Raw genomic sequence first — 24,006 nt, 5'->3', positions numbered from 1 at the left:
CCATGTGGAAGGGATTACAGAGGAACCTTGATTATCCGGCATTCAAATTATCCGCACAAGGTCCCGATGCTTGGCTAAACTGTTATCCGAACGATCGGTTATCCAAACATAACACTCCCTGCCCGTGTCGTTCGGATAATTGAGGTTCCTCTGTATATTCTATACTCTGGACACTTTAGTCATGTCTTGTAAGTATTTTGACTTGATGTGGTGCTACATTTGACTTCTTGTGGAAAGAAGGCCTGTTCTCTGATTCCATCTTTTAAAACCTTGGGGCAACAAATAAGTCTGTTAGCCATACTAGAAAACCAAAGCAGCCTGCTTGATTGGCATCACTCCTTACACTTTTACCGTTCACTCCTTTTATCACTGACACACCGTGACAGCAATGTGTGCTAGCTACAAGATGCACTGCTGCAACACATCACTGCTCACTCAAGCACTGCTGAATCCATGATGTCTCCCTGCGCCATAGGGGCAGCAGATACATAAGAGCACAACCACCCCTCAAGTTTTCTGCCAAGCCACGTGCCATGCTAACTTGGTACAACGTCACCATTTTTCATGGTCACATGATCAAAATTCTGGAAACATCACCACCCTCCCAAAAACCTGCTCCTCTAGCAGCTTGTCCAGAGTAATTCACCATGCAGCTCCTTCCACACCTACAACAATGACCGTTTTCGAAGGATAAGGGCAGCAGATACATGGGAACACCACCCCCTGCAGGTTTGTCTCCCAAGCAGCTTACCATCCCAACTTGAAAATATATAACCATTCCTTCAGCGTGGCTGGTTCAAAATCCTGGCCATCCTTCCCTAATGGCATTGTGGGTCTACCTACAGCACATAGACTGCCGTGGTTCAAGAAGGCAGCTCACCACCACCTTCTCAGGGGCAACAGAGATGCTCACTAAACGTTGGCTGAGCCAGCGACACCAAAGTCTGCAGGTGAATAAATAAAGTTAAGGATGGGCAATTGATGCTGGACTAGCCAGTGAAGTGCTCAAGCCGTGGAGAATAAACAAGGGCAAAATAGTTCTTTCATCTTTAAACTATTCCAGCAACCTCTCTGGCAACCACACCTCATTCTCTCCATGATCTAGACTTTGCCAGCATTATATTTTCATCTCAGTCACGCCATACTTTAGTTATAATATGGAGACATAGAAAATAGGAGCAGGAATAGGCCATTAACCCCATGAACCTGCTCCACCAATTAATATGTCCAAGCCCAGTACCCCTAATCCCTTTAGCCACAAGAGCTATATCTACCTTATTCTTAAAAAAACAAAATATTTTGGCCTCGACTAGTCTGTGTGGTACTGAATTCCTCAGGCTCACCATTCTGGATGAAGAGATTTTTCCTCATCTTAGTCTTAACAGGTTTCCCCCCCCCCACCCCCATCCTTAAACTATTGTTTTTCTCCCCCCCCCCCCCCCCCCCCCCCCGCATCTTTACATTCCAAATTTATTAATTGAACTTAAATTCTGCCAGTTGCTTTAATTGGTTTTAAACCCTATTTTCAGAGCATTAGCTGGGTCTCTGGATTTCTGGATTCTCACTTCCATTGACATCACAACTGGATCACCATCTCCCTGAGTCTTATCCCCATGGCGAAAAAACATTGAAAGTCAGAAAGTGTTGTGTCAGAGTTGGTATTAATAATGCTGAAAGTCAAATATTGAAATCCTATGTCAACAGAGTTTTCATGAAGAAACAAGGTGGACAGAAAAAGCTGTGGATAGTGGGACCGGATTATCAACAGAACTCTGAAACGAAAAATACACCGGATGCGAAGAAAGATGATAAACAGGCAAAGAGCCAGGAGACAAAAGGAACAGACCAAAAAGACAAGAATGGTAAATCTGGTCATCAGACTTATGACTTGGATTTTCCAAGAAAGAAAGTATACAGACAGGCTGTAATTTTTTTATTCCCCTCTCTCAGTTGCTGATGTATGCAGCGGTTTGTCTGAAGCAGTATTGATATATTTGGAGGAAACTTGAAATGTTTACTTAGCTTTGATCTGGGGGTGGAGTTTCTAAATCATGGCTGCATTGCAATTAAATCGAACATTTTAAAAAAGAAATACAATGACCTTGTGTGAAAACCACCACCAGTTGCCTCTTGGATTCTGGCAGTCTCTCTATCGACAGTGAGGAATAGCATGCAGTATTGTAAGTTTCAGATACTGCAATCTCCCCCAATGCATGAGGTGTAGCGTGGTTTCTGCATCCTGCTCCAGTGCTGTAATCAAGCAAAGAAGTGCTGGGGAATTCCGCAAGACATTAAATTCAGAGAGGTGCTAACTCTCCTTTGACTGTGGTAGTCTTTTGCCATGACCCAGATTCACTACCAGTAATCCACTATTTTTGTCAATATTATAAAGAATGTCTAGCAGTTACTGCAGTCATGCAACTGTGTTAATGTGAATGGCTGATCCTAATTTATGAGCAGAAAATACTGTCATTGCTGTTGTCCTTCAACAATAGTTCACTGGATAACATTTATTTCATAATAAGTGCAAAAGGGAAAAGATAATTTGCATCTTTATTCATGCCTTTCATGTTCTCAGGATGTCTCGATATTTTCATAGGCAGTATGATACTTTTGACATGTGCGACTGCAGGGACATAGTGGCCAAATTGTACACTGGAAGTTCCTGCCTATAGCAAGGTGAATCAGTGACCACCTAATTCATTTTGGTAGTGTTGGCTAATATTTTGCCAAGATATCGAGAGACTGTCCCTTGTCCTCCTTGAACAGAGCGTGAATTCTCTCATGTTCCCCCATAGGTGGACCGCTTTTGAATGTTTTGTAGAAGATGGTATCCAGACTGTGTCCCACAAGACTCTACTGAGGCATTTACCGTGGCTGCAAGAACCTATATAGCAAATTTAACATACCGATAGGTCTGAAGGTGCTCACAGGAGCATTGTAAAACAAACCTTGTTAGGAGATAAAGCTTGAGTAAGCAGTTTTTTGAGGAATGTTTAAAAGGAGGCAAATAAGGTGGGGATGGAGACGCGAAGGAAGGGAATTCCAGGGCTTGGAGTCTAATCAGATGACATGACCACCAATGGTGGAACGATTTACATTCAGGGATGCACAACACCTCTGATTTAGAGGAATGATTATGTCGTGGAAGGTTATGGTGCTGGAGGAGATTAGGGAGGCACAAAACCACACAGGGATTTGAAAGCGAGGTTGAGAATTTTAAAATCAAGACTGGCACCCAGCAGCGATCGGGGACCAGGACTTAACTTGTACTAAGAAATAGGGGTCTCGACTCCAAAGGAATTGTTTTATCCGAAAGAACACAGTACACATGGCTATGGAGAGAAGGGAAGGGAGTGGTTCTAGGTATGGACAGGATGGACCGACTGGCCTGTTTCCACTCTTTTAGTAATTTTAGTAATTCTGAACACACAGATTGATACCTGAACCTAGCTAACACCTAACCTGAAGTACTGGAGGCCAGGGATGACCTCTATAGAGGTATATAAAATCATGAGGGGCATGGATAAGGTGAATAGTCAAGGTTGTTTTTGCAAGGCTGGGGAATCCAAAACTAGAGGGACAAGTTTTAAAGTGAGAGGAGAAAGAGTTAAAAGGGACTTAATGGCCAGCCTACTCCTACAGATGGTGGTGTGTGTATGGAATGAGCTGCCAGAGGAAGTGGTGGATACAATTACAACATTTAAAAGGCATCTGGATGGGTACATGGACAGGAAGGGTTGAGAGGGATATCGGCCAAATAGAACACGGAACATTACAGTGCAATACAGGCCCATCAGCCCTCAATGTTGTCAACTGTGGAACCAATCTGAAGCCCATCAAACCTACATTGTTCCATTATCATCTATATGTTTATCCAATGACCATTTAAATGCCCTTAAATTTGGTGAGGGAGAAAGTGAGGACTGCAGATCAGTCGAGTGTGTGGTGATGGAAAAGCCCAGCTGCTCAAGGAGGAGGAGAATCTGTTTCAAGCATCAGCTCTTCATCAGGAATGAGGAATTCCTGATGAAGAGCTTATGCTTGAAATGTCAATTCCCAAAGTTGTTACAGACCGGAGATTCCCTGCCCTTACTACTCTCTGAAGAACCTACCTCTGCCATCTGTCCTTTCTCTATCAGCCCTCCATTTAAAGCTATGTCCCCTCGTGATAGCCATCACCATCCAAGGAAAAAGGCACTTACTGTCCACCTGATCTAATCCTCTGATCACTTTCTGTGTCTCAATTAAGTCACCTCCAGTTCCTCAGCCTTTCCTCAAGATCTTCCCTCCATACCAGGCAACATCCTGGTAAATATCCTCTGCACCCTTACCAATGTTTCCGCATCCTTCCTATAATGAGGCGACCAGAACTGTATGCGATACTCCAAGTGCGGCCGTACCAGAGTTTTGTACAACTGCAACATGACCTCATGGCCCTGAAACTTAATCCCTCTACCAATAAAAGCTAACACACTGTACGCTTTCTTAACAATCTTATCAACCAGATTGGCACCTTTCAGGCATCTATGCACATGGACACAGATCTCTCTGCTCATCCACACTACCAAGAATCCTATCATTAGCCTAGGATTCTTTATTCCTGTTACTACTTCCAAAGAGAAACACCTCCCTTTTTGGCATTAAACTCCATTTGCCACCTCTCAGCCCAGCTGTGCAGCTTATCTATGTTTCTCTGTAACCTGTAACGTCCTTCCGCATTGTCCACCACTGCACCAATTTTGTCATCTGCAACGTACTAACCTATCTAAGTCCTCCTCTAGGTCATTTATAAACATGACAAATAGCAGTGGCCCCAAAACAGGTCCTTGCAGTACACAATGAGTAACTGAACTCCAGGGTGAACATTTCCTATCAACTACTACCCTCTGTATTCTTTCAGCTAGCCAATTTATGATCTTAACTGCGAAATTATCCTCAATCCCATGACTCTGTATTTTTTGCAATATCCTACTATGGAGAACCTTGTCAAACGCCTTACTGAAATCCATATACACCACATCAACCACTTTATCCTCATCCACCTGTTTGGTCACCATCTAAAAGAACTTGAGGCAAGATCTACCCTTCACAAAAGCATGTTGACTATCCCTAGTCAACTTATTCCTTTCTAGATGATGATAAATCCCCTCTCTCATAATCCTTTCCAACATTTTACCCACAACCGAAGTAAGGTTCACTGGTCTATAATTACCAGGGTTGTCTCTACTCCCCTTCTTAAACAAGGGACAACATTTGCTATTCTGCAGTCATCTGGTACCATTCCTGTAGTCAACCACAACATAAAGATCAAAGCCAAAGACTCTGCAATCTCCTCCCCAGCTTCCCAAAAAATCTTTTGATAAATCCTAGGGGACTGATCTAGTTTCATACTCTCCAGAATTGCTAACACCACCTCCTTATGAGCCTCAATTCTGTCTAATCTAGTAGCCTGTATCTCAGTATTCTCCTCGGCATCATTGTCTTTTTCCTGTGTGAATACGGCAAAAAATATTCATTTACCGCCTCTCCTATCTCTAAGGACTCCAAGCACAACTTCCCACTGCTGTCCTTGACTGGCCCTAATCTTAATCTAGTCATTCTTTTATTCCTGACATACCTATTCAAAGCTTTAGGATTTTCCATGATCTTACCTGCCAAAGATTTCTCATGTCCCCGTCTGGCTCCTCTTAGCACTCTCTCCTTTTCCTGGCTAACCTGTATCTTTCAAGTGGCCTAGCTGAGCCTTCACGCCTCTTTACATAAGCCGCCTCCTTCCTCCTGACAAGAGATTCAACTTCTTTAGTAAACCACAGCTCACTCGCTCGGCCTCTTCCTCTCTGTCTGACTTATCAAGGACACGCAGTAGCTGTTCCTTGAACAAGCTCCGCATTTCTTTTGTGCCCATCCCCTGGGTTTCCTTCCCCATCTTATGCATCCCAAATCTTGCCTAATTTGAACATAATTATCTTTCCCTGCGTTATGTACCTATCCCTTTCCATCACTAAAGTAAACATAACTGAATTGTAGTGACTATCACCAAAGTGCTCACCTACAACCAAATCTAACACCTGGCCTGGTTCGTTGGATTTGGTACTGGGTAATGTGGCTACACCTATTTTTGGCTTGTCTACATACTGAGTCAGGAAACCCTCCTGCACACCTTGGACAAAAACTGACCCATCTAAAGTACTTTAACGGTAGCATTTCCAGTCCATATTTGGAAAGTTGGTCTTCTGTAACAGCTACCCTGTTTCTTTTATTCTTAACCAGAATCCTCTCCTCTCCATTTCTGGAACTGTTCAGAGGCCTATAGAAAACTCCCAACAAGGGGACCTTTATTTTCCTGTTTCTTACCTCAGTCAACGAGTTCTCATCAAATGCTGGTAAATGGGGCGAGATTAATGTAGGATATTTGTTTGGCATGGGCAAGTTGGAGCCAAGGTCTGTTTCCATGCTGTCTCTGTGTACTTGGCGACCGAAGAAGCTGGAGGAGTTTGCTGGTTATCTTTTCTATCACTTGCTAGCGTCCAGTTTTAAAGTTGCTGGTTAGGCCTGGCCTAGCTATTCTCCTTGTCAACTTGCTCATGTTTGAGGTATGGCATCATGCTGAAATTGTGTTTCACTAGGTTCAAAGACAAGACGGAAAAGAGAAACCGATCAAAGCAAGACCAAAGAAGCGTCAAAAGGAAAAGTGCAGCCGATTAAAGAGGTTGGTCTCTGTAGTGTTATAATTCCATCAAATGTTTAGGTTCAAATTCCACTTCAGAGAAAATGGTTGCTCTGAGTATCAGCATTGGCATGGTTACCTTCTATCTAACCAGAGAATGCAGCTGGACTCCCAACTAGTGACACTGACACCTGCCAGATTAGGGAGATAGCTTTTCTTAACCAACTGTTCATTGTGTCTGAGAATCTACTGCTCTGTCCTGTTGTAATGTATAAAAAAGTTCTTGGGGTTCTGGATTTTGTGACTGAGTAAGTCAAATCAATGTTTCCATGAGGTCCTTGGTCAAATTTGATGGTTGTCTGCAGATTATAGATGGGTGCTGTAATTGGAAGGGGCTGCCTGGGAATGGTGGCACTGACCAGATATTTAAAGTTACCATTTGAGGAAAATATGGTGGTGGGTGAGGATGGGGGAGCAGGGTTGTTCTGATGTGTCAGAGAAAAGCAGGAGAGGGGAGTCACAGAGACACTGTGTGGAATCACTAGTCTCGTTTTACTGCCTCCAGACTTGGAAATGTTTTTGGTTGGTACGTCTCCTAGTCTGGCAGCGGAGCTGGGAATTGTCTCTGTGGATGAGTAGCTCCAAGCTGAAGGAAGTGAGCGGATCAGATTCATTTGCACAGGCATAGCTGTTACTAGGTCCTCTAGTTATAAAAATGTACGGCACTGGAGGAGGCCTTTTGACCCACAAAGTGACAATAATTGAGTTGAGTATGTATGCATTCATCTGGTTTGTGAAAGTGCTCCCTTGCTCTCTCCTTTACAATCTCATCCTCTCTCAGGATGTGGAGAGCTGGAGCCAGAGCAGAACAAGAAAGCTTTGAAGGGAGCAGCAGTGGAGCCTAATTAGCATTCTAATAGGGAGTACAGATTGAAATTGTCAGTGCAGTTTTTTTTTATTAATACCAGGTTGAGCTTTATTGGTGTGGTGTAGGCGTAATGCATAACTCCTTTTAATTAATGAACCTGGGGGATCCTGAGCTGTAGAAACAAACTCCCCTCTTTCTTAACGTCAGACTTTTTTGAAATCTATGAAGTTTACTATAGTTCAATAAAATACTGTATGTCTTGAAATGCAATTGCTTCATAAGGCATAAGGCAAGATCCCAAAGGCAGCGCTGAGGTAAACAGTAGATCATCAGTTTTCTTGTTGATGCATATTGAATGTTAGTCTCTAAAGCTGGTGAAGTGGGTGACCTTTCTGTTCGAAGGGCTTGGCTAGGTTCAAGTTGGGTGTGTGGCAGTTGTCCATAGTGCAGGCACCCATTTGCTCCCTGATTATGTGCTTCAGTAACAAAGTTATGATGGTGGTTCTGTCAGTTTCTCTGCTTGGCTAAGTGTTTTGCAGTATCTTATATCAAATTTGTTTCTTCTGCAGAGCAAAGCTGAAAAGAACGAGGAAGTTTTTGAATTGCTCTACACAAATGCAAGCTACACCTTCAATGTAAGAATCTTTTCTTCACAAAATCTAATTGCTTCCTGTGATATGTATCGATCTTAGTACCATTTTGTAATTCTTCCACACAGTTCTTTGTGAAGGTTCTAAGCCCAGCAGAGGAAGGTCTTTATACACTCAGCTTCCACAACTGTCATAAGATCCCTTCAGAGAAAAAACATGCTGTTGCATTTGACATGACAGTAAGTATGTTTGTTGAAGGACACTGGGAGGGGGAAACAGGAGATTGATTTCTCCTCAATTGCCTTTAAGTTTCTAGCTTTCCAACAAACTAATGAAGGTAGATAGAATTAAAATACGGATCAGTTCTGGTCAGGTTGAATGCAGGAGCAAGCTCAAGGGGGATTGAACAGCTGCCATCTGTACCTATGATCCCACCATCGCTTCCTGTGTTCCATAAAACCTTTTGCTCAATTCCTAGTTAGTGTCTTTGCAGTTCATGCAAATTGGAATGTGCATGTTAAATAAAACACGCTTAATTGGCTTCTCACTGCGACGGGTGCCAACATCGGGTAATCTTAGTTTTCCGAAGGTTGACTCTTAATTATTGGTGCCAGCTACGCAAGGTTGTGTGGATAAGTGGGTAGTGCCCTTGAGCTTGAACCTTTTGGAGCTCAAGTCCCAGCCCAGCCAAGGATGGGCCACATATAACGTGCCGAACATGTTGAGTATCAATCTGCAAATTCCTCCAACTCACCAACAGCAGGTGGTAAGACCAGAGAGATTCCTGGTTATCCACGTTCTGGGGGCGGGGGTGGGGGGTGAGATAAAGGAACATTTTTAGATCTCTCCATACCCCAGGCTACATAATACATGTCAAATACAACAACTCTGACTCCCTGGGTGATCTGTAATGAAACTACACTCTAACTCTGAATGACCTATATAATCTTGTTTGAACATAACTTGTTATTTGTAGTTGTAACAGAAATACATCGGAGGTATTGGGGCTGAAAAACTAGTGAGTTGAGATGAGATGAAGTACTGTTGTGAGGATAGTGTGTCAAAGTCCAGTTGGCATGCTAATCAAAGTAACTTCCTGAAAAGCTCAAACCTACTATATTGGGTACACACTGGGCAGCACATAAGTGGAGCTCAGATAGTTCTTATTATTTGCTATTGTCATTCCTTTTTTTTTTCTTAACGTCTACAGTCTGTACTTTAGCACTTCAGACTTTCCTTCACAGATTGACATAACGGCGAGAAATCCGAGGACCTACCTTTCGGCTGGCGAGTTCCCCCTGCCTCTGCTGTATCTAGTGATGTCTGGTTTTTTCTTTGTGGCAGCCTTATTCTGGGTTTCCCTGCTCCTAAAACACAGGTAATGCTCCTTCACTGTCCACTCTTCAAGCTATTTTTTCATTATGAAGTATGTGAGTGACTCGATACTTTGTAGAGTACCAGTGAGCTGTTTAACAACTGTTCTATGTTGATGAGGGTGAGCTGGGTAATCTATCTTATGGTGACAAACAATTTTAGTTTTATTCCTTTCAAAGATTTGACCTTTAAGCTGCCTAAGCTGTGAACCAACAAAAACGTAGGATTAGGGAAATTTGAGTTACCCTTAATCTAGCCAGTGTCTGCTGTTTTAGTCCTCTCAAACACTTTGTATATTTTAGAATAATTAATTTGCATGTTTTAATAATCGCATTCTAGCTTCTTTCTGTCTTTACCAATTACATTTGAAATATTTTCCGTTTATCCTGTTGTCACTGCACTAACCAAAACTGAAAGGAAGGGGTGGTGTGAATAGTTTGGAACGGGTGGCGTTGAGCTGTTAGGTGTGGTCTGCTGTTAGAATCCAAGAATCCCTATAGTGTGAAAGCAGGCCATTCAGCCCATAGATTCTATACCATTCCTCCACAAAGCATCTCACACCCCCCCCCCCCCCCCCCCCCAAAAAAAAGAACTCTCTCCCTGTAACCATACATACATTTCCCGTGGCTAATCCACCTAGCCAGCATATCCCTGAGCACGAGAGGGCAATTTAGCATGGCCAATCCACCTCACCTGCCTATCTTTGGACGATGGGAAGGAACCAGAACCCTGGAGAAAACCCGTACAGACACAGGGAGAACGTAAAACTCCACACAGACGGTTGCCCGAGGCCGGAATTGAATCCGGGTCCCTGGTGTTCTGAGGCAGCAATGCTAACCACTGAGCCACCATGTCGTCCCCAGATTTGTATGATTGCAGAAAGAGTTGAAAAATGTGGTGCTGGAAAAACGCAGCAGGCCAGGTAGCATCAGAGGAGCAGGAGAATCGACGTTTCGGGCATAAGCCCTTCTTCAGAAACATTGATTTTCCTGCTCCTCGGATGCTGCCTGGCCTGCTGTGTTTTTCCAGCACCACATTTTTCAACTCTGGTCTCCAGCATCTGCAGTCCTCACTTTCACCTGATTGCAGAAAGAGGCCACTTGGCCCAATGAATTGTCCCTCTGAAGGGCATCCTGTCCAGATTCAGCTTATTCCCATCACCTTATATTTAGCATTGGCTCATCCACCTAGCTTGCATGTTCTTGTTTATAATGGGGCAATTTGGCATGGGCAAACTACCTAACCTGGACCTCTTTGGGCTGTGCAAGGAAACCGAAGCACCCTGAGAAAAACCCATGCAGATACTGGAAGAATGTGCAAACCCTGCACAGTCACCCAAGACTGCAGTTGAACCTGGGTACCTGGCACTGAGGCAGCAGTGCTAGCCACTGTGCTGCCCCAATGAAGAAAGTTCACTCATCAAGATCAATCCTCAGTGTTTCAGTGTAATGAGATGCAGATTAATGAGGATGGGAATGGATTTTATTTATTACTGCACTCCAAATAAGAAAGGAAAACTGAAACTGCACACACTTATCAAAAGTAAGTTTTCTGAAGATTGTAGCAGACACTAAACAGGCTGGTGTAAGGAAATGAGGGCGGTATTCCGCTCTGCTAGACAATAAGAAAGTGTTTCTTTGTGCCAATGCTATCTGACCTCCATTTCCGTGTTTATTTGATTTTGTTATCAGTTCCTACCACACCCTAATCGTACTTGTTTCTCCCAGGAGCAGTGTGTTTAAAATCCATTGGTTGATGGCTGCATTGGCATTCACCAAATCCATCTCCATACTGTTCCACGCTGTAAGTATTATTCAACCACTGCAACTAGTGGCAAATCTTCAAAATCAGCAACTTGCTTTCAGTTCCCACTTTAAAGACAAAGCTGGTCTTTAAAGTTTCCTACTGCTCCCAGTCCCACCTTTTTTTTAAAAAAAGGGATGCAATAAGAGCAGAATAAAAATAACTGTGTTCCAAAATAATGCACTAGACTACTCTGGGCAGTATCCAGCCTTTTCAAAAATTCTTTCATGGTTGGAAAACCCAGTATTTATTGTCCATTGCTGATTACCCTTTAAATGAGTAACCTGCTCAGCTATGAGGGCAGTAGGTCAGACCAGGAAACCTTGGCAGATTTCCTCCCTAAAAGGTATTAGTGAACCAGATGTCTTTTATTTTGACATAATTTCAGGGTCACTGTTACTGAAACTAGCTTCTTACATTCTGGATTTATTAACCGAATTTAACTTCTGGCTGCTTTGGTGGGATTTGAACCATGTCTTCAGGCCAATAAAACAAAGAACTGTGGACACTGGAAATCCAAAAAAAATGAGAAATTGCTGGAGAAACGCAGCAGCATCTGTGGAGAGACAAAACAGAATTCATGTTTCGGGCTTTCTCTCCACAGATGGCCATTGAGAATGGAGTTGGGAGGTCATGATGCAGCTGCACAGGCCACTGATTAGGCAACTTTTGGAAAACAGCATTCAGTTCTCATCTCCTTGCTGCGGGGAAGATGTTGTGAAACTTGAAAGGGTGCAGAAAGATGTACAAGGATGTTACTGAGCTTGGAGGGTTTGATCTACAGGGAGAGGCTGAATAGGCTGCTGATATTTCCCTAGAGTGTCAGAGGCTGAGGGGTGACCTTAGAGATTTATAAAATTGTGATGGACACAGATAGGATGAATAGACAAAGTCTCTTCCCTACGATGGGGGAGCCCAAATCTAGGAGGCATAGGTTTAAGGTAAGAGGGGGAAGATTTAAAAGAAACCTAAGGGGCAACTTTTCCACGCAGAGGGTGGTGTGTGTATGGAATGAGCTGTCAGAGGAAGTGGTGGAGGCTGGCACAATTACCACATTTAGAAGGCATCTGGATGGGTATATGAATAGGAAGGGTTTAGAGGGATATGGGTGAAATGATGGCATTTGGGACTAGATTAGATTAGGATATCTGGTCGGCGTGGACTATTTGGACTGAGGGGTCTGTTTACATGCTGTACAGCTCATTGACTCTAGATGCTGCCAGACATAGGTTTCTCAGCAAATTCTGTCTTTGTCCCCAGAGCAACTTCCTTGGACTGAGTTACTGATCCAGTGACATTATCATTATGCCATGATGTACACTGGCTGTAACTGTTTGAATTAATGTTTGTCTAATGTTCCAGTTCTATTTCCAATTCTTATTCATTTATTCTTTTCCAGATAAACTACTATTTCATTGCTGTTAAAGGATCAGCGATTGAAGGTTGGGCTGTCATGTACTACATTACTCATCTGTAAGTACTTGGATGTTTAAAGGAGAGGGTGTGGTTTGAACTGCAGAGGACTTCTGGGCTCCCACTCCAAGCTTCAGCTGACCATTGAACACTAACTCCTTTTGGTCTCTGTTCCTACCATAGTCTTGGTGTTTGTTGTGGCTCTTTGAGTTGCATTCTCCTCTGAGTCAGCAAGTCACAAGTGTAGGTCCTAAGGGAGTGCCACACTGTTGGAAGTGCAGTCTTTTTAAAGAGATATTAAACCAAAGCCCTGTCCGCACAGGTGGGTAGACTTCAAAAATCCCAAGGCACTGTTTGGTGAAGGGCAGAGGAATTGTTGCCTTTACCAGTATTTACCATCTAAAGTATATGACCGAAATGCATTACCTGATCGTTGCTGTGCGAGCTCACTTGTGTGCAGAAATTCTGCAGTGTTCCTTAACATTGCAACAGGGTAGAGAGTGGCTTGAGAGCTCACGAGATTGTGGAAGATGTAATGTACAAATGGAAATATTTTCTTTGAATCAAGTTTAAAAGCCATGTGCAAAATATTTTTGGCAAGGATGCTTCTTTTCAAGTGATGGTAACAATTTGAACTTCATGTCCCACCTTATTCTGCAGATTGAAAGGTGCCTTGCTGTTTATTACTTTGGCTTTGATCGGCACAGGATGGGCTTTTATAAAATATATCCTGTCAGATAAAGACAAAAAAATCTTTATGATCGTGATTCCTCTTCAGGTAAAGAAGATTTCAAATACTCTGGACTGGAATTCATCTGTTTAATGTGTAAGGATTTGAGAACTGCAGGGAGTTTTGCAGTACTAAGTAGATGATTTTAAAAGTAATTATGTCAGCAAATATTTTGATGCTTTAGTTTTTACAGTTCACAAAGAAACTGGCTTCCAGTTCCATTGTGACTTTTCTGTTCCAACACTTCTTTTCTTCCCCTTATTTCCATTCTCCTGATTCCACAGTCACTGGGCTATCTTGGAAGTTGTCAATTTGGCCTTTTGCTTAAGTTCCAACAAAGTATCAGTAGGACATCTCCCTGTGCGGAGGAGGGTGAAGTCATCCAAGATGATACCAATCTTGTCCAGTCATCTTTTTTCAGAGGGGCTCATGGGTTAGACAGCAGCTGCAAGAGTTTAGGGTGCCTTATTTTTCCCCACCGCACAGTACTTCTGCTTCTCATCTCTTAACCTGCCAAGAAGTCAGAAAAATTTCCTCAGCGTCTTTAAACCATTACTCTTCCTGAATCTAGTAATTCATTACATGGAATTGAGCTGAGGCATTGCTGCTCTGTAACACTGTGTCCCATTATCTCAAGGTGCACTTCACCTTTTTAATGTCAACTATTAAACTTGATAGTGGTTTGAACAAATTACGCAAGTTACGTATCACTAAAGCCATTTCAGGAGAACAATCCACTGGTGTCCAGGACTAAAAATGTTGCAAAGCCCCTTGATCCCTCTCTTGTTCCAAGTATAGTTGTAAAATACTTTAATTAATCAATTTAATATGTTTATGTAAAACATGAAGACCCACAGCAGAGGCCTAGGACTATGGAAATCAAGGAGCAGCCAACAGTGTTAAAATATAATTATTTGGACTTTTCAGTTCTTTGACAAGATGACTCGGAGTAGGTGAGAGTAGTGCTGTGGATGTTGTATATTTGGACTTGCAGAAAGCATTTGATACAGTACCATGTACCAGGTTGGTGAGCAAATTGGAAATGTTTAGGATTGGTCCTAGGCAGCGTGGGTTAGGAAACACAGGGTAGGTATAGATGGGAAATTCTCAAACTGGAGACTACTTGAAAATGGTGTTCCCCTGGGACTGTTGTTGGAACCCTTGCCTTTTCTCATGTATACAAGTGATTTGGAGATAGGAGTTGAGGGCAAGATTTCTAAATTTGCAGATGATACTGAGGGTGATGCTGAGCAAATTCAGAGGGGCATCGACAAGTTGGCCAAACAAGCAGACACCTGGCAAATGAAATTCCAAGCCGTGAAATGTGAGGCAATGCATCTTGGTAGAAGAAACATGGAGAGCCAAAACAGACTCAATGGTACAACTTTGAGGGGAGTACAGAGCAAAGGGACCTTGGGTTTCACATATGATTTTCTGAAGATGGCCAGGCAAGTTGAAACAGTTAAGAAGACTTGTTGGATCCTTGGGTTTAAAAATAGAGGCATAGAATACAAAAGCAAGGAAGTAATGCTACACCTCTACAGATCATTGGTCAGACTACATTTGGTGCATTGTGTTCAGTTCTGGGCACTTATTTAAGGAAAGGATATTAAAGTCCTGGAGAATTCAAAGGAGATTTACTAGAATGATACCAGGAGTGAGGGATTTTAGATATAATACAAGACTATAGAGAGATTGGGCTTGTTCTCCTTGGAGCAGAGAAGACTAAGTGGTGACCTTACTGATGTGCTCAAAATTATGAACAATTTTGACAGGGTAGGGCAGCATATTCTATCCCCATTGGTTGGTGTGTCAGTAAATAGGGGTCACCATTTCAAGATTCAGTGAGAGAACTAGGAGTGGGATGAAGAGAAACTTCTTTACTCAGTTGTTAGGATTTGGAATGAGCAGCCTGGGAGGTGGTGAAAATGGATTCCATAAGAGGGCTTAAAAGAGAGCTGGATATATATTTGAAAGGGATGAAGTTAGAGGGCCACAGAGATAGGGATGGAGAGTGCAACTAGCTGGGTGGCTCTTTTGGGAGCTGGTACAGACACTATGGGTTGATTGGCCTCCTTCTGTACTGTAAAGTTATAATTTTGACGCTGTGCAGTATATGACACGCTGGCCTGTTGACTATGCAGCAACAATATTGTCTGCTAGTGCTCATCAGTTGGACAGTTTGTACTTTGGAGGCAGTGGTGCGTGGGAAGACAAGATTGTGGACATGACCAATTTGTGGGCAGTCCTTCATAACCAGATACTCTCCCCTCCTTATACAGTTCAAATCTAAAGTTAGACTCATAACAAGCATGGCTAATATTCATGGTGGAATGTTAGATAATTGAAAATGTCTCCCAGAGTTGAGAGGAATGTATTAAAATAGACAGGCAGGATGAGGGTTGCTCTACTTTCAGAGTGGTTAGCAATTTTCCTCAAATAACATGTTTGCCAGTTTTGAGAAGTTTTTGACATGTTTCAGAAAGTGTACTCTTTTTGAGGCCTCTTCTGGAGTACTGCCTCTAGTCTGGTCACTGCGTTAGAGGAAGGATATTATTGAGCTGGAAAGGATTCAGCAAAGGTTTTTCAGGATGTTACCAGAATGGAGGGTCTGAGTTAAAGGAGAGGTTGAATCGGCTGGGATGTTTTTCACTGGAGTATCAGAGGTTGAGGGGTGACATTAGAGGTTTATAAAATAATGAGTATAGGTTGGCAGGTGTCTTTCCCTCGGATGGGGGATTTCAAGACTAGGGGGCAGATTTTTAAGATGAGGAGGAAGATTTTAAAAAGACATGAGGGACAAGTTTTTTAGTGGGTGGTGTGTAGAATGAACTTCCAGAGCAACTGGTGGATATGGGGCTACAGTTCCAACATTTCAAAGACATTTAAGTAAGTACATGAATAAGTGTTCGGGGAGGATATGGGCCAAGCACGGGCAGGTGGGACTAGTTTAGTTTGGGATTCTGCTCGGCATGAAGTGGTTGAACTAAAGGGTTGTTTCCATGCTGTGTGAATCTGACTACCAGTCCTGACTATCTCCAGGGAGTGGTGTTGAACCCAGAGTTGCTTAACCTTTCAGGTGAACTTTGAGAACCCTATGATATGACCGCACCAAAGAAATTGGATGTATTTTTGTGTCCTGAACAATATTGTGACAGGTGTCCTCTGGTTCAGAATGATTGTCTAGCTTGCCTCCATAGTAACCATACGTGACAGCAATATATTGCCAAAATCAAACATTTTCACATTGGTTTCCACACTGCCTCGTCAATGGCAGACCAGACTTGAGGTAAATGTAAAAGTGGGTTGAAAGCATTTGATTAACAAAAAAGAAGCGAACAAATTGCTGGAGAAACTTGGCACATCAGGCAGAAGGATCGTTGAACTCAAGCATTAACTCAATTTGTCTGCAGATGCTACCAGACCTACAGAGTTTCTCCAGCAATTTCTGTTTTTCGTTGTTGTACATCACCAGCATCCACAAATTGTTTGTTTTATTTTAGAGATTTTAAACATTACATAAGGCCTGCAGGAAATGGAATTTTTCTTGGACAGTATAATATGTTAGAATCCTGGCTTTGCAGACTACATATGGCAGAGCACCATATTTGCTGATGATGGCAAAGGAAGTTGGGCAATTGAAGAAAAATTGCAATTATCTGGGAAGGATTTAATTCCTGAGTAACTGGGCCAGCAGATAGCGGGGGTAGCTCAATTCAGCAGTGCTTTGACTGCGTTTCTACAGTAATAGGATGAGGTAACAGGAAAGCCGACTGACTGTGTAAAGCCTATTTCAGACAAAGTGCTGTGCAACTATCAATTCTCTTTTTTTGTTAAATTAAAAATACTGTTGGGGGCAGAAAAGTTAAATTCCTTTTTCTGTTGTCTCTTAAGGTGTTAGCAAATACAGCCTTTATCATCATTGAATCGACTGAAGAGGGGACGAGTGAGTACGCTTTGTGGAAGGAGATTCTGTTCCTAGTGGATCTTATTTGCTGTGGAGCGATTCTGTTTCCTGTTGTTTGGTAAGTATTCTTTGCAAAGCTATGAAATGCATGTACGAAAAATGTCTTCTCCCTTATGTTTCTATTTTCATGTATTGCCATCCTTTGCTCTTTGCATGTTGAAGTGTTTCCTACTTTCAGTTCTGAAAGATCTGCCTTCACCTTATCGGTTATGTCATTTTACTGCTAGACTCCCCAACCAGCAAAAATAATTTCTCTCAATCTTTCCTATCAGATCCTTTTTAATATTGCAATAACTCTAGAGGCTGGTATCCTGTTACTGAGTCACCCTTTCTTTACAGTCCTTGACACTGATCCAGCTCAGTCAGAGGTAGCTCTCAAAACAGGAGTGTCAGGCGTCCTGTTTGCTATCTGTCAACCTGGGCTCCCTGATTGGGCCAGATTTAACAGCTCCAATCAGAGAACTCCTATTCTGTGACATTCACCTTGCTGACCTTGTTTTAATTACTGCGAATATCTTAAACTTTGACAAGAATTCCTTAGCCTTCTCTTTTCTAGCCACGAGACGCACCTGCCAATTAAAATTCCCACTCATTATTTGTAATATAAAAGCACTTCAGGAAATGTTATCGCCCAGACTGGGTGAAGTCCTGGTCTGGATGAAACATTACAAAACAGATCATTCGTGCAGCTGAAGTTGACTTTGATTTTCCCATCATGCTTACACTACACTTGTGGACTCAGAGCTTCAAGTTTATAAGCTTTGAACTTAACCAAAATTAGGTGCAATTAAATATCAGTGAAGGTTTGTCTCTTGCAAGAGACCGAGGTGCAACCTCCTGGATGTCCTCAAGATTGAGAAAAGTTTGTTTGTTGGTAGATGTTGGAGAAGCTGTATTCGTTTGTGGGGAGAGTGCAAAACTAGCAGCTGCAAGGTAAATTCATAAAGAAGGTCAGGGAAACTTCTTTACAGAGAGTTGTGAGAATATGACTTGGTGAAGAGTGAATAGGTTTCCCCTTAGATTCTAAGTCGAAACCAAAGTACATTCTGATGACCAGGAGCAGGCTCTGGTGGAAGTTAAACAGTGACATGGATGTCTTGGTGCTGGCTGGTCTGAATCAACTGTTTCTTCTGTGGTATGAGAAGGGTAGTCAGGGTTGAATGTTATCTTGTCCCCTTGCTCCACTTGGTGGTAGAACATGGATAATGCAACACTGCAGTTCTCTGATACATTTTCATTGGTTTCTTCAGAAACTTCATTTTGTTATTTTCTCTGTCTGCTCTCCAATTCAGACCGGGCATCTGGGAAGTGTTCAAGGAGTTGCTCAGTGTACTTTGTGATGGGCCCATAAGTTAAGTTGTGTGGATCTGATGCATGCGCACAGTGTACTGTTGTTTACTTCAGTTCTGAAGAAAGGTCACTGGACCTTAAATGTTGATTGTGCTTTCTCTCCACAGTTGCTGCCAGACCTACTGAGTTTCTCCAACAATTTTTGTTTTTGTTTCACATCTCCAGCATCCACAATTTTTTTTTGTTTTTGACTGATTCAGATTGTTGACTTATTTTAAAATGATAGGAGGGAACATCATTAATTCAATTTGATTTCGATCTTTTGTATTTTTCAGGTCAATTAGGCACTTGCAGGAGGCTTCAAGCACAGATGGTAAGGGTAAGTTTGATAGCCTAACAGCTACGTGGAAGGCGACAGTAAGTTATTATTGATCAGTTCAATTTGTTTTTAAAGCTCAATCGGAGTATACTCCATGAACTGTCAGATGCTGCAGTATTGTTAGCAACTTTCAGTTTGTCTGTAGGAGTAGGCCATTGTGCCCCTTGTGCCTGCTGTGTGTGGTGTTCATTACAATCCTGGCTGATCTTCTACATCAATTTTGGTCAATTGCTGCATCCCCATGTCTCTGGTTTGTTTGACATGAATGTATGCAACAGCTGAACATCCACATCTCTCTGGACTCAGACCTAAGATCATAATTCTCCAAAGAGAAAAATGTCACCGGTCTTAAGCGGCTGACGCTTTGTCCAAAGGCGCTGACCCCCAAGTACTAGACTCTCCATCCAAGGGTAAATACCTCTTGCTATCTACTTCTACTCTCAATCTCCTTCATGATAGTGACATTTTTGGTCCAATTATTTCTAACCCTAGCTAGAGGGCAGGGAAAAAAGCAGCCTGTGTTCTTGCTCTTGATTGAGATTTCTTAGCATGTTCCAAACAAACTCATCTCTAAACTCCAGAAGCTGAGACTCTTCTTTTCCCCCCGCGCAACTGGATCTTGACTTCCTGACCAGACTGCAGCCAGTAAGGATAGGCAACAGCACCTTCTCCATTATGATCCTCGACATTAGTACCCCGGAGGGCTGCGTACTCAACCCCCTACTAAAACATCTTCTACACTCTCTGCTGTCTGGCCAAATTCTGCACCACCTCCAGTTAAAAGTTTGCTGACAACACCATTGTTTGAGATTCGATCTACAATAATGGCAAGACGGCATATAAGGAGATCAAATGCATAACTGGTGTAAAGACAACGTTGTCTTCAACATCAGGAAAATGAAGGACCTGGTCATTGACTTCAGGAAGCAGAGTGGAGGGCACGCCCTTGACTGTATCGATGGTGCTGAGGTGGAAATGATCGAGAGCATCACATTCCTGGGAGTGACAATCACCAACAATCTGTCCGGGTCCACCCACATCAGTGCAACAGTCAAGAGATGATAGCAACATCTCTCCTTCCTCAGGAGGCTAATGAAATTTGGCATGTTCATAAGGCTCTCGAATTTTCATGGATGCACTGTAGAAACCATCTTGATGCATCACAGCATGGTGTGGCAATTTCTCTTCACAGGACAGTGAGAAACTACAGAGTTGTGAGTACAGCCCAGTCCATCTCCCGAACCAGCCTGCCATCCATTGACTCCAAGTATACTACCTGCTGCCTTGGAAAAGCACACAGACAGATCTTTGATTATGTTGGCTGTCGGTCTGTGTGTCGGTCTGTGTGTCGGTCTGTGTGTCGGTCTGTGTGTCGGTCTGTGTGTCGGTCTGTGTGTCGGTCTGTGTGTCGGTCTGTGTGTCGGTCTGTGTGTCGGTCTGTGTGTCGGTCTGTGTGTCGGTCTGTGTGTCGGTCTGTGTGTCGGTCTGTGTGTCGGTCTGTGTGTCGGTCTGTGTGTCGGTCTGTGTGTCGGTCTGTGTGTCGGTCTGTGTGTCGGTCTGTGTGTCGGTCTGTGTGTCGGTCTGTGTGTCGGTCTGTGTGTCGGTCTGTGTGTCGGTCTGTGTGTCGGTCTGTGTGTCGGTCTGTGTGTCGGTCTGTGTGTCGGTCTGTGTCACACTACCATGCAGTCTGTTCTGTCACCCTGATGCACTTTAATGATGTGCATGTAGAGCACATAGTACAACACTTCCCGTTGTACTTCTATATATGTGATAGTAGTAATAAATCAAAATCACTTATTCAAAGTGTGAGCTTGTTGGTTTTGGGGTGGTTTGTGATGCCGAATGTTTGAATATTGGGCTACTACCCATAATATACACTGTGTACTACTCATGACAACGACTCCGACTGCAGTTCCTTTGTCCTTGCAGGGAGAAACTGGTGAAAGGGAGAGAATATGGAATTTCGCGCAAATGAGAAAATGATCAAACTGGAAATTCATTCCTGATTTTCATCACTAATTCTACTTTCTTCCTGATTTTTATCTGCAGCTGCAATGAATCTGGCCAAATTGAAACTCTTCAGGCATTTTTATGTCATGGTGGGTATATGCGCACTGTTACTGTGTGAGGTGTAAATGTTTGTTTAACACGTGGCTTTTGTTTTTCTCCCCCCGGATCCCGCTTGGATCAGTGAGGAAGCTGCCTAAACATTGCTGTGCGTGACAGTAGTGTTCAAATCCCTCACGGGCAGACTTTGGTTTTATAAAAAGTTAGTGAAGGGTTAGGCCAAGAATTGCCACAAACGTCAATCCAGCCTTTTGGAAAACAGGTTTTGTGGTGCATTTTGAGATTGCTACAAATGGTGAGGCTAACCACATCAGGGATGGAGTGATCTACCTTACCAGTGAGAGGTTATAGAGTTAGTCATTCAGCACTGAAATTAACCCTGCAGTCCAACTCGTCTATGCCGAACATAATTCCAAGCTAAACTAGTCCCAGCTGTCTGTTCCTGGCCTATTTCCCTCCAAACCTTTAGGAACAAGACTTTTCCTGTTTTGTGGATGCTGTTCCGAGTGAAGTGTATAAAATTCTAAAGAGGGCTTGACAGGGTAGGTACCAAGAGCCTCTGTTCCATCACGAGGGAGCCTGAAACTAGGAATCTTGCAGTTTCAGGATGGGGAGTTTACCATTTTGAGACAGTTGAAAAAATTCTCCATTCTTTGAATCTTCGAAATCTGTACTTTCTTGGGTTGTTCAAGTCCGAGATTTATGGATTCCTGGATTTTAAAGCTATCATGGGATTGTGGCGATAGTGCAGGTTAGGTGATGAGGTGGGCGATCAACTATGATCCAGTTCAGTGGTGGAGTAGGCTCGATTGGATTAAGTGGCCTAAAGCTCCTATTTCCCATGGTCCCATGTATGTTTCATTAGAATGTATTCGAGTGAAATTGGCAGGTTTTGGACTGAGGAAATGTCAGGTTATGGAACTGGCAGAAAAGTGAAGATCAACCATAATTTTGTTCAGTGTTGGAGCAGAGCCCATGTTCTCGACACCTTTTCCTATTTCTGTTATGGTTTCCGAAGTAAATGGAATGTAACATTGGAGGACAGAGACCTGCTATGTTTATTACAAACTTAAATTTTATAAAAATCTAGAATCATATAGTGCAGAAGAGGCCCTTTTGGTCCATGGTGTCTGCACTGACAAAGTACCTTTAAATCTACACCAGTCCCACTTCCCAATATTTGGCCCATAGCCTTGAATGTTATGACATTTCCAGTGTTCACCAAGTACTTTTGAAAGGTGGTGAGGTTTCCCACCTCAACCACCCTCCCAGGCAGTGCATTCCAGATTCCCACAGCCCTCTGAGTGAAACAACATTCCTCAAAGCTTCCTGCCTTTTTCCCTTTAAGATTATACCTCCTCATTGGTGACCCTTTGACTAGGTTGAACATTTCCTTCTTATCCACCCTGTACATGTTCCTCATAATCTTATACACCTCAGTCAGGTTCTCTCTTGACCTTCTCTGCTCTGAAGAAAGTAACGTGAGCTTATCCAGTTCCCTTTATATCTAAAATGCTGCATGCCAGGTAACATTCTGGTGAATCTCCTCTACACACATTCATCCTATATTGTTGTGACCAGAACTGCACATGCTACTGCAGCTGTGGCCTACCCATAGTTCTGTATAACTCTAACATAACCTCCCTATAATCTTGTAATCTATGCCATGACTGATGACAGTAAGTGTCCCATATACCTACTCATATATAACTACTCTACTAACTTGTCTTGCCACCATCAGGATCGTTAGACGAGTATCCTAAGATCCCTTTGTTACTCTGAATTTCCTGCCATTCATTTGAGTACTTCCCTGTCTTGTTACTTTGAGTGAATCGTGTCTCACTTTTAAGAGTTAAATTCCATCTGCCATTGATCTGACTGATTCATTTATATCCTCCTGTAACCCAAGAGCTTTTTCATCCACTCAACCATCCAGACAAACTTCCACAAAATTACTCATCCAATCCTTCCGGCAATGTTTTCGTCGAGATCATTATATATAATCATCAAAAAGGGACCTTCCACTGATCCCTATACTATGCCACTGGACACTGGCTCCCAGTCACAGTTTTCTGCCACTATGCTAATTTTGGCTCCAACTTGCTAAGTTTTCCTGAATCCCATGTGCGTTTACCTTCTCCATCAGAGATGGCATATGAGATTTGTCAAAGGCTTTGCTGGAATCCATAAAATTCTTAAGCGGCCTTGGTAAGGCAGACAGAGTAGGTTTCCCTTCCCTGAGGAGCCTCGAGCTAGGGGAAATCATAGTCCCAGGGCAAGGAGTTGACAATTTTGGGATGAAGATAAAAATGTCTCTACTAATTGCTAATTTGTCTTTCCGCAGATTGTTTGTTATATATATTTCACCAGAATCATCGCTATTCTTCTTAAATTCACTGTCCCGTTTCAGTGGCAGTGGATGTACAACGTAAGTAAGGACCAATTATCTAACTGTTGTGATCAGCACAGATTTGTGGGTTTGTGATAAGCGAATTGTAACAGCAAAATGATGGGATGTGCCTGTTTAGTCTGACAGATGAAGGAAGATGGAGAAGGGCTTAAGCTAATGGAGATTGGAACAGCTAAAATCAAAAGTTCCGAATTTTGGCAACTATTGAAAAACAAGTTAATGCCATATGGATGTTTTCAGTATAGATCTGAAATGTAAGCGGTGCTTGTATTGTGTTATAAAATAATGGTGTACGTGGGAATTACTAGAAGGTTTAGATATTTTTGAACTTTTTGAATACTTCTGATTATTGAATAATGTACATAGAGCTGTGGTCACTTATTGGGGCTTTTTATTAAGGTAATCAACAATGTCTCTAATACAAAGGAAATACATTGGAAATTTG

At 42.6% G+C, this 24,006-nt stretch overlaps 1 protein-coding gene across 1 annotated transcript in view; it reads left to right on the top strand.

The window, feature by feature from the left end:
* The window catches only part of LOC122552257 (protein GPR108-like), a 51,780-nt gene that overhangs the window by 12,215 nt on the left and 15,559 nt on the right, over nt 1-24,006 (top strand). The window contains exons 5-16 of the mRNA XM_043694945.2: nt 1,705-1,862; nt 6,630-6,712; nt 8,108-8,173; nt 8,257-8,367; nt 9,373-9,506; nt 11,230-11,305; nt 12,705-12,778; nt 13,379-13,496; nt 17,343-17,473; nt 19,041-19,084; nt 21,134-21,183; nt 23,496-23,579. Coding sequence (XP_043550880.1) covers nt 1,705-1,862; nt 6,630-6,712; nt 8,108-8,173; nt 8,257-8,367; nt 9,373-9,506; nt 11,230-11,305; nt 12,705-12,778; nt 13,379-13,496; nt 17,343-17,473; nt 19,041-19,084; nt 21,134-21,183; nt 23,496-23,579 — 1,129 coding nt within the window. The remainder of the gene's footprint in view (nt 1-1,704; nt 1,863-6,629; nt 6,713-8,107; nt 8,174-8,256; nt 8,368-9,372; nt 9,507-11,229; nt 11,306-12,704; nt 12,779-13,378; nt 13,497-17,342; nt 17,474-19,040; nt 19,085-21,133; nt 21,184-23,495; nt 23,580-24,006) is intronic.

Source organism: Chiloscyllium plagiosum, unplaced genomic scaffold (genome assembly GCF_037043375.1).
Source record: "Chiloscyllium plagiosum isolate Xiang-an unplaced genomic scaffold, Cpla_swu_hap1 HiC_scaffold_45, whole genome shotgun sequence".
Lineage (NCBI taxonomy): Eukaryota > Metazoa > Chordata > Chondrichthyes > Orectolobiformes > Hemiscylliidae > Chiloscyllium > Chiloscyllium plagiosum.
The sequence above is the reverse complement of the archived record's forward strand: the minus strand, read 5'-3'. Positions and strand labels throughout refer to the sequence as shown.